This window comes from Lithobates pipiens, unplaced genomic scaffold (assembly GCF_037356315.1).
Source record: "Lithobates pipiens isolate NorthernLeopardFrog02 unplaced genomic scaffold, aLitPip1_a1.2 Scaffold_28, whole genome shotgun sequence".
Taxonomy (NCBI): Eukaryota; Metazoa; Chordata; class Amphibia; order Anura; family Ranidae; genus Lithobates; species Lithobates pipiens.
Window position 1 is genome coordinate 26,379,003 of NW_027507789.1, and position 14,540 is coordinate 26,393,542.

A 14,540-nucleotide genomic window follows, 5' to 3' on the forward strand; every position below is an offset into this window, starting at 1 on the left:
GTGATGTCATGTTTCCCATCTCACCCAATCAGAGAAAACTTTGCATTCATTAAGAAAAATGCATGGCGTTCTGTGAATAATGCTCGTGCTGAGCGAGCGACCCCTGTGTTTAGTATGCAGCCACTTGGCACGGGGTCCTGGGAGACAACAGTGATCACCATAGTAGCAGTGATTACTACAGTGATTATCTGCTGCCACAAGAATCTCATAGGCTTGACATATGCATACATACATGCTTGGACCATGAAAGTATGGAAGAAAATACATGCCTGGAATTCAGCGATAAGAGGATTGTCTCAGGACAAGTCTTTAGGAGCTGTGACCAATCACTATATGAGCAATGTCACCAGGAACGAGAAGGCAGGTAAAACACCTCATTTCCACCCTATCCCTCTCTAATTAAACAGTCATAATACATGACTGAGCTCAGCTTTCATACTTGTGCACCAGTCTGGTGACCCCAGTACAGAATAATGTGTATGCCACATATCTCCATATACCTACTGCTATACTCTCACAATGCAAGCCTGCAACCCAGGTGGCTAATTGAAAACAATACACTCTCTGTGTGGTCAAGTTTTTCTTTTAGGAATTGTTGGACAAGGCGTGTGAAACACAAACAGCCACTAGAGGGAGACTGTACATATATGTATAGACAAGCTGATAGAAATGTGAAAAATACATAAAGGAAAAAAAGAAAAAAAAATTACAGGGCCATCTACAACCACAACTCTGCTGTCAGGATTACAAAAATGTGATATCTACATTTAATGATGGTTCATTGCAGATGGAGCAGAAAGGTCATCTTTAATCTTAAAAAGGCATGTATAGCAATTATATGCATAAATAAATTAGAATGGCGTAACATCATCTTTTATATTTTACCAAAAAAACGGGCATTAACTTGTGTTTGTGTGCCCTAAAGTTCATTCAAGTGTATTGTTGTCCCAAAAATCATTGTTTAAAAAAAATACTGCACAAATACCGTCTAAAAAAAAAAGGCAACACCCACCATTTTATTCCCTGCTTAAAAAATATAATGTTTAGGGGTTCTAAGTAATTTCCTATTATAATTATATATATATATAAAAAAAGAAAAAAAAAAAAAGATTTTTTTTCAGAATTGGTCTGGTGGGAAGTAGTTGAAGGAACATTTGGCAAATGTTTACTGAACTTTGTGATATGTATTGGCTGCTCTTCCACTGCAAGTGTCCATGTCTGGGATTTCAGGACCTTCAATATATCTTTAGACCCCTTTCATATTGGCACCACTCCGCATTATCGGTAAAGCGCCGTCGTCTTTCTAATGGAATTTTTTGCCCACTAGTGGGAACTTTCAACTCCCGCTAGTGGCCTAAAAAGCATCGCTGCCAAATCACTTTGCAGGCGATTCGGCAGCGGTGCCCATGCATTCCAATGGGCAGAGGCGGTGGAGGAGTGGTGTATACACCGCTCCAAAGATGCTGCTTGCAGGACTTTAACGTTCTGCAAGCGCACCGCTCCAGTGTGAAAGCACTCGGGCTCTCACACTAGGGCTGTAGAGGAGGCGTTTTGCAGGCACTTTACAGGTGCTATTTTTTTATGCTAATTAGTGCCTGAAAAACGCCATCAGTGTGAAAGGGGTCTTACTGTGACAAGTGAAGAATGATTTAAATCCTCTGGCTGCATTTTATTTTTGTTTGTGTCCCCATGAAGTGGATTTCCCCTCATAGGTCAAGGATGTTAGACAGAAAAAGACAAAATAGAAAGCCTCCACTATGCGGGCACATCATTTAAAATCTGACAAAAAACGGGCTACTAGTAAATTTAGCTGTGCTGGGTTGTAGTTAATCTGGCTGATTTGTAGTCTTCGTAATCATTTGGGTTTTCTCCTAAGCCTGGTGTAGCTTTAGCTTTCCTCCCTTCTGACAGAAGGCAGCGCCGTTAACTTTGGCAGACATTAGTATGATGAGCTGCAGTAAAGCTAGGTTATGAAAATGCATGCTTCCCACACCCAATCAGTAGGAGCTTAATGGCAACTGGTGCATGCTGGGAGAGTGTATACATATCTAGAGAGGTCATGTAAATGGGTTCCTCCTACCCAGACCTTGGTCTGGTGTGGGTGTGTGAGGAACTTCTGCGCTGGGTAGGCAGAATGAAGATGAAGAACCAAAAGTTACTCTGCCTTAGCCTAGGTTCACACTGAGTGCAGGAATGAAATCGGGCACATTCACCTGAACCAGTCAGTCACGATTTCAGAGACATCTGTGCGGGTTTCTGCACAGATGTCAATGGAAATCGCACCCCAAATTTTTTTAAAGTAGTACAGAAACTATTTTTGGAAGTTGATGCGGCGCCATAAATGTGCCGTTGCACTAATTAGGACGGTGTCATTGCCACCAAGTGATGATTTGGCAAGCGATTTGACAAGTCAAATTGCTTGCCAAATTGCACCAATGTGAACCAGGGCTTAGACCGGGGGAACTGTGAAGAGCCTGGGAAACAGTCCAGACAACCTCATCCAGAGAATTTCTGCACTTTCTGGTGAGTTATTTTTTAGTTGCTCTAGGGCACAGCTGTTGCTACAAAGTACAGATTGAGGTTAAAACGTAAAGGCTTTTTTCTGTACTGCTGTCTACCTTTCTATTATTGTCTAAGGAGTCTTCTGCTTATGTGACTTAAGGTATCCTGTGTCCTACCCCTCTCTCCCTGAAATTGTTTGTTGTTGTGAACAATAAAGTCACTTTTGTTCAGCACTTTCCATCACCCAGAATATCTAGCAACCTGTACCCCACCCTTTCTCTGGGGGTTGACATCATACCTTTGGAGGTCAGGGTGGTGCTACAATCTCCTCAATCAGGTCAGCTTTTTAAACCTTGTTATACAAACCATATTATTTCCATTAAAACAATCACATTGGTAGTAAAATTGTAATAAAACCATACAAGTGATCAATCTATGCATTGTCTAACAAAAAAACCCCTACTTTTTTTTATTTAGTCCTGAATGCTGTTGTTTGAATTTTTGTTGACCCACTTAAAGAGTCACACTAGTTTAGCAGCATGAAGTATAGCCAATTGGATTTACAACAAACCACCTTCCCATTGACAGGGCCTTGTACAAATTGGACCCAAAGTACTTATGTGACATATACCCAAATAGCAACAGTGGATGATAGTTAGAAAATTCACAGAAGTAAACTTGCTTTGCACTTGAACACAAGAATGAGATTTCAAGTTGCCTTTCAAGGAAATAAGTTTACAATCTAATTATACCAACCTGAAGCTGAGCAGCTGCTGCCAACATCTTCTGTCGGGCTTGTAGAGCGGTAGATGAGGACATGGAGATTGACATACTCTGCCGCAACCACCTGATGTCATCCCACATACAAGACAGCTGCATGATAAACATACCACAGTTTAAAAATAGAAACCGGCAAAACAACAATGAAAGAAAGTAGGTACATCAGTTTGCTTAGGCTAACAATACTTTCAAAGCGCAGGTGCTTTGTGTTTCTTGCAATTACCTATTGTAACCCTCTGACTGATTTCTATGCATCTCTCTAGAAGCCCTCCTGTTCTACAGAACCTTAAATTTTGCTCTCCTGGGGTAAAATCCCACTCTTATCATTTAAAGTGGAACTACATTGCATATGAGCACCACAAAGCAAAAATACTATTTAATTCATCTATAATATTCAAAGCAAACTCCCCCACCCATCCATGTCTCAATGCTTTATTATTCTGATAAATCACACAGCCATCTTGCGGGTCAGAATACACACGATAGGAATTTCCAATAGAAAGTTTTTCCGCCAGAAAAATTGAGAACATGCTCTCAAATTTTTGCTGGTGGGAACTTGGCCAGCTAAATTCCGATGGAGCATACACAAGGTCGCATTTTCCAATGAAAAGCTCTCATCGTTCTTTTGCAGACCGAAATTCCGATCATGTGTACGCTGCATTAGAGCTAATCTTTGCTCCGAGGAAGGGGGAATGTTCCCCAAAATGCATCAGCTTGCCAACTAATTGCTGCACTGGAATGCGAGACACTCCACCAGCACTGGATCGGTTCTCGGTGTGATACAATGCTTGCACTTTTTCTTCCTTTATGAGTATTTGTTTGGCTTAGCTGAAGAAGAAATCTGTTACCATCTTGTGCATATTATACAGCTAAAAACTTTATGGGCAAAAAGGTTTACTTTAACTACATGATAAAAGTAGTTCCTTAGGGCATGGTCTAGTCCAAAATTAGCCTTCACGCTTTTTGCTTGAGTGTACTCTAGAGCTGCCTATATCAATATTCTTAGATCACCTAAAGAAATATTACTTCCTGATTTCATGACCAAAGAGCCAGCACTGGGCAGGAAATATACGGTATGGCCGATATCAAATACAGTATCACACAACCATTAAGTCATTAAACTAAAAAGCACATTTATAATGGAAGCCTGTAAATAAAGTCTTTTTTTTTTCAATAGGCTGCAAAAAGACAGATATACACATGTAAAAAGGTGTCTAAGGCTCCATGTGCACTACAGCTCCTAAACTTGAGCATCAGCGTTTTTTTTGCCAAAGCTCCTAAACTCAACTTCATAAAAGCCTATGTGTCCATGTACACATAGGCTTTTACCAGAATTCAGGAGCTGCAGTTTCAACTTCCCTCTCCTGAACGCAGAAGAACCGAGTTCAGGATTGGAAAATTTTGAACGCCAGTGGTCAAAGTGGGCTATGTGTACATGAATCCTAAAGCTCCACCTGCTGGTGCTAAAAATATACAGTATATACACTAATAAATATACAGTATTAATATGCAATATTTCATATTTACCTAAAAAATATATATTTTAAACCTTATTTTTGTCCTAGTTATAACAAAGACATTATTTAGAACCATTGCACATGTGTTGAGGTTAACATCGTAGGATGGGCTGGTCTGGGCTTTCCAAATCATAATACAGGCAATGTTAGTACAATATTGAATTATTTTAGAAGCAAACCAGAAAAGTGGAAGCAGTTTCATACAAACATGATTGATAATAAATAGTACAATCAATAGTTTAGAGATGGTTTCCTGGGTTAAACTAGATATCAAATTACAATTGTATTTAGCACAGGAAAATAGTAAAAGAAGAGAAGTTTACCTTTGTAAACCAGAGAAAATCTTGCATAATGGAACTAGTACAAGAATCATCGATTTCCACTATTGGTATGTGATCTTCATTGGTCACTAACATGTTATCTTTGTAGTAAAATATCACAGCTATGTACAAGCCCCTGAAAAAGGAACATAGTCACAAGAAGTCAATTGACAAAAATACTTTAAAATGGCATAAATTATCACTTTTTATTTCATTATGTTTTTGGCATCCAGTGCTTCTGATTGGTAGGCCGAGGAATGGAATAGTCTATTTGATTCTATAGACACCAGATGGTAACCATTTGTGCATTTTTCAGTAAGCAAAAAATATTAAAAAAAGGTAATTAGACATCAAAAAAACCTGGGAAAACCTTGCCTGGGAAATTCCGATCAGGCTTAATGACTTGTTCTCCAAGAAAGCTGAGGTTGGCAAAGGTAAAAAAAAGATCCATTTATTTACGGTTTGAGAATACAGTGAATGAATACAAGTTTGGCTATTTTAAGGTCCACATTTTTATTTTCATACAGAACTATGCCCTAATACGTTAAGGTCATATTTCCCCACTAAAATAACACAGGCCACCAAGCTGTTCCATATTTTATTATTAGATTTAATTTACACATTTGTATATGTTTCTAAAAGCTCCCTCTAGTGGTAAGACATATATCAGTTAATGTGATTAGCAACTCAGCTTAAATAGAAATGCTAACCCAAATATATTTGTGTTTTCTTTTAGATAAGTATGGGGAGGGGGGTCTGAATGTCCCAGACTTTAGAAAATATTACGAAGCAGCAGTGTTAACACGGGTGGTGGAATGGGCAAAATTAGAAAGTAAAAAAAGATGGGGAAAAATAGAACACAGTTTATCAGGCACAAATTTAGGTAGAGAAATCTGGACTCCTTTAAAATATAGATCACTAGGGAAGACAACACCTTTGGTCACAAAAAATGTGTTTAGAGTATGGGAGGGAATACACAAACATAACAAGTGGAAATATAATTCCCCTTTAATTTATTTAAAAGATAATGATTTTTTTGCACCTGGTAAAAGTACAATAGGAGGGAAATGGATAAAACAAGATAATATGCAATTACGACACATAATTAAAGAGGGGAAATTGAAAACACTAGCAATATTACAGAAAGAAAATGATTGGATGGATTTGAATGAGTGGCGATACCTGCAGCTTAGACATTTCGTCTCAAGACTACCACAACCGCTTAGAGATGGAGAAAATTTGACTGCCTTGGAGCGGATATGTGAGGGGAAATCCCCAAGGGCAGGTATTGCCCAGTTTTATAAGGTCTTGAGACGGGAATGTGAAGCGGAGGTACCAACTTTCATTAAAAAATGGGAAGAAGAGATAGGAGCACGGGGTAAAAACCAAAATATAGAAAAAATATTGAAGATGGTGCACAGATCCACGGAAAATAGTAAGATGATAGAAACAAATTATAAAATCTTAGTAAGATGGTATAGGACCCCAGATATAATGGCAAAGTACCAGGAGGGACAATCTGGGAAATGTTGGAGGAATTGTGGACAAACGGGAAGTTTGGCCCATATATGGTGGGATTGTCCCAAGATTAAAGAATATTGGAGAGAAATAATAAGATATATAGAAGTAATAGCTAAAATACAGTTACCTGAGAACCCATGGTTATGCCTATTCCATGCAGTAGATACCCCAATTAAGGAGTATAGGAATTCCCTCACAAGCTCATTAATAAACGTGGCAAAAAGCCTGATTCCGAAAAAATGGAAAGAAATAGAAGCACCCAAAGTAAAGGAATGGCTAGGAAAAGTTGAGGAAATGTATAGTATTGAAGGGCTGGGAATGGAGGAAGAAAGAGAAAGAAAGATTCCATGTGAAATGGAAATACTGGAAAATCTTTAGACAATCTATGATTTTTAACGAGGTAATGGGTCGGTAGGGGTGGGGAGAGGGGTGGGAGGGAGATATTTTAGAAGAACTCGAGAAGTAAAGAAAGAAAACCAGGATAATGTGAAAAACTGAAGGGCATGAATGTATTTTGGTCCTATGGTTTTCTTTTATAATACTTGATTATGTTTTGTACGCAACTTAAATGAAAAATTTAAATAAAGAATAATAAAAAAAAAAAAGTATGGGGAGGGTTAAGCCAGCCACACACGGTTCGAAGATCAGCTGGTTCCTGTTGCTTCCTTTGATCGATCAACTTGGGTACAACCAGCCTGCTGGATACGCTGTGATTTTCACTAGAGGCTTCTATAGCCATTAGCAATAATCATGATCTTCTCCTGGCGGACATGGCTTCCCCCCATCCCCATCTCTCATCAGGGCAGGAAATAAGGGTACATTTTTTAGTGGGGGCACACATAGTAGATAATCCAAGAGAGCTTTTAATCCTTCCTACCTCTGTCCACAACCAAAAATAGGGTTGGTTGGAGTTTACTTTAGCTGCTGCTCAGTCAGCTTTACTCTAGTGCTGTATGGGCACTTTTTAGTGATTCAGTCGTGCTACTAAATCAATGATATTAGTCTTTTTTTTTTTTTTTTTTATCAAATTATTTTTAAATGCGAGCTGCTGTATAAGACATGTTTAGCAGCACAACTGAGAAATTGATCTTTCTGGATTGCACAGTGCTGCAAATTAAATGTGTACCAGAAACTTAGCAATTAATGCCATCTCTTCTCCTTGATAGTCTTAAATGTGAGCAAGAGAAAAATAATTTAAAAAATCACTCATTTATGAGATTGTTGGGTGTTTTTTTTCAATTTTAAGTATAGGAGACTAGTGTCCTAAGACTCACCCAACAATCTGCTGCAGTAGCACAAAAGCAATTTTGACACTAGATTTTTTTTTCCAGTGCCTTAGATTAAACATCATCTGTGCAACCCTAACCTTATAGAAGACCTACTATATTGAAACAAGAGTGGGTGGCTTTTGCTCAAGCAGATAGGACAACTTAATTGAGTAACAGCAAGTTATATGGAGAATGTGGGTCCAATATCATTGCACCCTTTTCCTCTCCTAGTCTGGTCTGAAGGCCAGTACAAGAGATAGAATAAGAGTTTTGGCTTGCTTTGTGAAAACCTTTTCTTTGAGTACATTACAGGACACAGGATAAGTATTCTGACATTACGGGTTACACTGTAAAACTGCAAAGGCCTGCAAATGTCTCCCCCTACTCAGAAAGGAGGACTTTCTTGTGGAGCTGGAGGATTGCAGCTGAACTAAGTTCCAGTCTTTGTCTTGAACATGACGGCCTGGGAGAAATGAAAATAACTCTTTAGGCTCATAAGAAGATGGTTTGCCAGGAGGTTTAGTCTTTTGTTTCTAGGGCAAAAGGGACCCTTTTCTCCAGGGATTCCTCAAGGAGGTGCAACCAATCAAAAAGTTCAAGAAAGAGGCGTTTTGTGCGCTGAGCTTCTGCAGACCAGCATTTAAATTAAAAGGTCCTCCACGCCTGTACTAAAAGGCATCCCATTCTGGAACTTTGGCAAATAATATCACCTAGCCCATCAACCTATAAGAGAAGGGCCACAAACAAGAGCTCCAGGTGTTGGAGGAGAGAAGGGTCCATTAGAGCAGAACCAGGATCCTGAGACATGTTCTTGGGCCAGATTGTCAAGATCTGGCAGATAGACACAGCCACAACAGCAGGCTGCAGGGTAGAGTGTATACTGGACTGTCCCTACAGCACAACCCTATGAACATAAATATTTATCCTGTGCCCTGCAATGTACAATAAAGAACGTTAGGTTAAGGAAAAAAGGGAAAGGCGGGCTCCTCTAAAAATTTTTACACTATCTTCTTATACCACGGTTTTTATCAGGGCAAAACAAGGTGTAAATACATGTATCTAGAGTGGTAAACTGCAATTTAAAAAAAACATTTAAAGCCCAACTCCAGGCTCTCACCTATATGTATGTTATGCTTTCTTTATACTTATTTCTCGCATGTTTTCTTTTTTTTTTATCATTAACAATGCGGAGACCTCTGCATCATTATACATGAGACTATTGATGGTGTGGTGAGGCAGTCAGGAGGCAGGTCCATGTTGCTCTGTACTCAGAAGATTTAATCTTACCTTTCCTGAGGCACCATAAAAAATTTTGGGGACATTTAAGTCTTAATTTATTAGGCATCAATGTGTGAGCTACACAACTGAGTTCAAGTGTATAGTTTCCTAGTGACTAAGACCCCATACACACTATACCACTTTTGTTGTGTGATTTCCTTTAGATTTACCAAAACCATGTAGTGTAAGGGCCTGCCTGATTGCATACAAATTGAAACTCTTAAGGTTTGAACTCATATTATATGGTTTTGGTAAATCTGAAGGAAAAAATCTACAGAAAATTGTATTGCGTTTTTCCAGCTCATATACACCGATTTCAATCAGGCTAACAGGCTAACATGACCCACACAGACACGAGAAGCAGTGAAGCAAAGTCATCAGACCACACTATTAATAAAGAGGCAAAACCTGCATATGTAATGAAAAAGTACAGGGAGGGAAAAAATATTTGATCCCCTGCTGATTTTGTACGTTTGCCTACTGACAAATAAATGATAAGTCTATAATTTTAATGGTAGGTTTATTTTAACAGTGAGTGACAGAATAGCAACAAAAATATCCAGAAAAACACATTTAAAAAAAGTTATAAACTGATTTGCATTTTAATGAGTGAAATAAGTATTTGATCCCTTCACAAAACACGACTTAGTACTTGGTGGCAATCACAGAGGTCAGATGTTTCTTGTAGTTTGCCACCGGGTTTGCTCACATCTCAGGAGGAATTTTGTCCCACTCCTCTATGCAGATCCTCTTATTAAGGTTTCGAGGCTGATGTTTGGTAACTCGAACCATCAGCTCTCTACACATATTGTCTATGGGATTAAGGTCTGGAGACTGGCTAGGCCACTCCGGGACCCTAATGTGCTTCTTCTTGAGCTACTCCTTTGTTGCCTTGGCTGTGTGTTTTGGGTTATTGTCATGCTGAAATACCCATCCATGACCCATTTTCAATGCCCTGGCTGAGGGAAGGAGGTTCTCACCCAAGATTTGATGGTACATGGCCCGGTAAATTGTCCCTTTGATGCAGTGAAGTTGTCCCGTTCCCTTAGCAGAAAAACACCCCCAAAGCATAATGTTTCCACCTCCATGTTTGATGGTGGGTGTGTTGTTCTTGGTGTCATAGTCGGGATTCTTCCTCCTCCAAACACTGCAAGTTGAGTTGATGCCAAAGAGCTTGATTTTGGTCTCATCTGACCACAACACTTTCACCCAGTTCTCCTCTGAATCCTTCAGATATTCATTAGCAAACTTCAGATGGGCTTGTACATGTGTTTTTTCGAGCAGGGGGACCTTGCGGGAGCTGCAGGATTTCAGTCCTTGACGATGTAGTGTGTTACCAATTGTTTTCTTGGTGACTATGGTCCCAGCTGCTTTGAGATCATTGACAAGATTCTCCCGTGTAGTTCTGGGCTGATTCCTCACCGTTCTCATGATCATTGAAACTCCACGAGGTGAGAACTTGTATGGAGCCCCCGACCGAGGGAGATTGAAAGTTATTTTGTATTTCTTCCATTTGCGAATAATCGCCCCAGATGTTTTCACCCTTTCACCAAACTGCTTGGCGATGGTCTTGTAGCCCATTACAGCCTTGTGTAGGTCTACAATCTTGTCCCCGACATCCTTGGACAGCTCTTTGGACTCGGTCATGGTGGAAAGATTAGAATCTGATTGATTGCTTATGTGGACAGGTGTCTTTTATACAGGTAACAAATTGAGATTAGTAGCACTGCCTTTATGAGAGTGCTCCTAATCTCAGTCCATTACCTGTATAGAACACACCTGGGAGCCAGACATCTTGCTGATTGATAGGGGATCAAATACTTTCACTCATTAAAATGAAAATGCAAACTTTTTGGAAATGCGTTTTTCTGGATATTTTTGTTATTCTGTCTCTCAAAATCTGTTAAAATAAACCTACCATTAAAATTCTAGACTGATCATTTCTTTGTCAGTGGGCAACCGTACATAATCATCAAGGGATCAAATACTTTTTTCCCCTCACTGTAGACAGGGTCTATAATCATATTATTACATATACAAAAAGTACATGAAATAAATATTTTCTCTGTGCATGTCTATTTAGGAGGGGAAAACACATTTCCATAAAGTAAGAAAATAAAAATAAAAGCAATCTTACAGAAACAAGCCAGATTTAATTTTGCCAGTTCAGACATGACCCACCTTTTTAACGTCTTGACAAATTTGTTCGATGAGTGGAAAAGATGCTTCAGACTTCTGGACACGGACTGCTTGCGACTCGAGTTTTGTAATTTCGCACTTTCTAAAATGAAGCACACAGGGGAATCATATACATTTTTAAGTGTCTGCAAAACATTGAGTTTTATGATATTTCTTTAATAAAACAGCACCATAAAACACGGATGTTGTGTAATCGGCCTGTAAAAAAACTCCTCAGCAGTCCAGAAACACAGTTTGGTATTGCCTTCTTAGAAGTTTTCACAATAGTAGGACAAGAAAAAAAAAAATCTTTTCTAACGAGACATCAGCTCCATTATTGGGTTTTTCAGAGCAACACACCAGGTAGCAGCCAGCAATCAAATCTACAGGACTCCTTTTAACAATTGCTGACCTCTCCATCCAGGATCCTGAGAAAGGTTAAAGCCCAGATTAGCACCGAGAAGACTACATGACTAATTCCTTCATTGTGTTGTTCTCTCTTTTCAACAATTTGCTTCACTTAACTCAATATAATGAGGGGTTTGTAATGTGTCAATTGCTATTTAAGGGATATAAGGTTGAGCTGTTCCTATATACAAGAAGCGAAGTGGATATAATATTGGAAATAGCTAATGATTAAGGTTGACCACAGAAGGACAGAGTGCCCATCAGCAAACTACTCAAGCAGAGTCAGACCCCTGCCCATTATGTTCTTCAAGATTTGGTTGATTGATGCTGTACATGTGCAGTGGAAGTGTCTATGAAAAAGCTTTATACTGCCACCTTGCAGCACTCACTCAGTCATGAATGGGCTTATAGAAAAATGTGTTCAACATAAAAATGATATGCTCCTTAATTTTGCTTTACTTATTTTATGTGTAGCAAAGTCCCAGGCCTCTTTAGGCCAAATAGTTACCTCCAGAGTTAGGGACAGCTGACATCCTTCTGTGTAGAGTGGGTTACAAGGCATGGTGTGTGTAATGCAAGGTAGATTCATGGGCGCCAGACACTTCTTGAATGCAAATAGATTTATTTGTCTCTTGAACAGAACTGTGGGAGAGAGGGTTTAGGGCCAGGACACCCTTAGATAGTTGCAATGTTAAATTAGCAGACTCTGACATTTCTATAGGTAGACAGCCATGCAGGGAAAGGCACTCAGCAGGACATCACATCTACATGTGTAGGATCGCAGTCTCCTATGGCAACAGCCTTATAACAGTTTTTTTTTTTAATACTTTTTATTGAGTTTACATGTGAAAAAGAGTTACATAATATAATAGGAGTCCTATTAGAGTTCTGGTCGCTCGATGGAGGGGCAGGGAGCCTACCAGACACAGCAAGCAGATCGACACTTTCAGGAGAACATGGATCATGATCAAAGTTTCAATGAAGTGTGTGACCTCCTTCCAAAAGGCCTGGATCCTGGGACAGGACCATAACATATGTCAGCATCTGCTTTACCACACTTCCAACAGTTGGAGGAGGAATTTGGGTAGATTTTGGATAATCTTTGTGGTGACAAATAAACCCTGTGAATCAGTTTAAATTGTATCAACTGATCTCTGACAGGGATAAGTTGTAGAAAAGGATACTCCCAGGCATCTTCCCAGTCTTCTGAATCCAGATCAGGGATCTCACATTGCCACTTAGAGAACAAATCCTCCAGACCAAAGTGGACTGAGGGTAATAAAGCTTTGTAAATGGTAGCGGTGGGTTTGACCAGAGGGACATCCCCTGATGTAAATTCAAGGTTGGACCAAAGGAGAAGCACTGGGGTGGATCCAAATTGGGTAGCGAAGGCGTGACGAATTTGAGGAAATTGATAGAATTGGCTATTAAGTAAGTCCAAATTCCTCCTTAAAGGAATCAAAGGATAGAAGGGAGCCACTAATACAGATATTCTCAAATTTTTTTGATACCACTAGCAGCCCAGAACCCTGAGTCCAGGACAGTCAGAAACTCTGATAAATGTGGGTTGAGTCACAAGGGAGTGTCCGGAGATCTAGTGTGAGGGTCACCTTGGAATTCCCATACCAATAGTTGCCAAACCCTGATCACCGCCTTCATGGAAAGTGTGAGAGGAAAGGGGGAATAGTGCAGGAAATAAATATTTCTGAAGATCCAGATAGGCTAGACCACCCTCTGTCCAGGGCCCTTTGAGTATAGATTTATTTATTCTGGGGATGGTAGAATTTCACAGAAAGGAGGTTATAGTGGAGTGCCTCAGAGCATAAAGAAAAACTGTGAGGAATTAAATTTTGAGTAGGTTTATCCTGCCTACGAGGGATAATGGCAGGTCATTCCAAGCTTGAAGTTTTAGTTTGAGTTGGGTGAGTAAGGGGTATAGATTTAATTTAGCAAAGTCAGAGACTCCAGGGGTAATGTTAATGACAAAATATCGGCAAGAGGAGGTCCAGGTTAGTGAAACAGAGGGGTCTGCTTGAAGTTTTGCCTGAGAGCCAATAGGTAGTGCTTGAGATTTGTCCCTATGGACTCTCAGCCTAGATAATTCTGAAATTATATTCAGAACAGCACGGAGGGAGGGTCCTGGGTCATTGAGAAAAAGCATGAGCTCTTCCACGTATAGAGCGAGTTTTTCAGTGATAGTGCCTACTTTAATGCCCTTTACTGAGTCTGAGATACTGAGTGTCGTAGTCAGGGATTCCATGACCAGAGCGAACAAAAATGGAGACACCCCTGCCTAGTACCTCTCTCTACTGGGAAAGCATCAGACAGCAGGTCCCAAATTTGATTTGCGCTATTGGGAATTTGTACAATATATCTATCAACTTGCAGAAGGAGGGACTGAATCTAAAGGTCTGAAGGACTGATTTCATGCATTGCCAGGTTACCATATCAAAGGCTTTTTTCAATATCTAATGCAACCATTACACCGGTTTGGGAATAAAAATTTGTGAGCTTCAGATGAGTGAGAACTCTTCGCAGGTGGATGTCTGTGGATTTTCCGGGCATGGACCCGGTTTGATCGGTGTCAAGCAGTTCAGGCAGAACTCTGACCAACCTAGTGGCGAGGACCTTGGCCAGAATTTTTAGGTCGTAGTTTAATAAAGAATTAGGCCTGTAGGAGGCACAGTGTTTTGGGTCTTTGCCCGGTTTAGTTTGAAGATGCGGCTCAGTCACCAGGTTGGCTAGCTTATTGCCCCGATTCAAATATT

At 39.8% G+C, this 14,540-nt stretch overlaps 1 protein-coding gene across 1 annotated transcript in view; it reads right to left on the bottom strand.

Moving 5' to 3' along the window:
• The window catches only part of ANKFN1 (ankyrin repeat and fibronectin type III domain containing 1), a 666,636-nt gene that overhangs the window by 142,676 nt on the left and 509,420 nt on the right, over positions 1 to 14,540 (bottom strand). The window contains exons 11-13 of the mRNA XM_077458934.1: positions 11,368 to 11,467; positions 5,123 to 5,255; positions 3,259 to 3,375 (exon numbers count right to left, since the gene is read on the bottom strand). Coding sequence (XP_077315060.1) covers positions 3,259 to 3,375; positions 5,123 to 5,255; positions 11,368 to 11,467 — 350 coding nt within the window. The remainder of the gene's footprint in view (positions 1 to 3,258; positions 3,376 to 5,122; positions 5,256 to 11,367; positions 11,468 to 14,540) is intronic.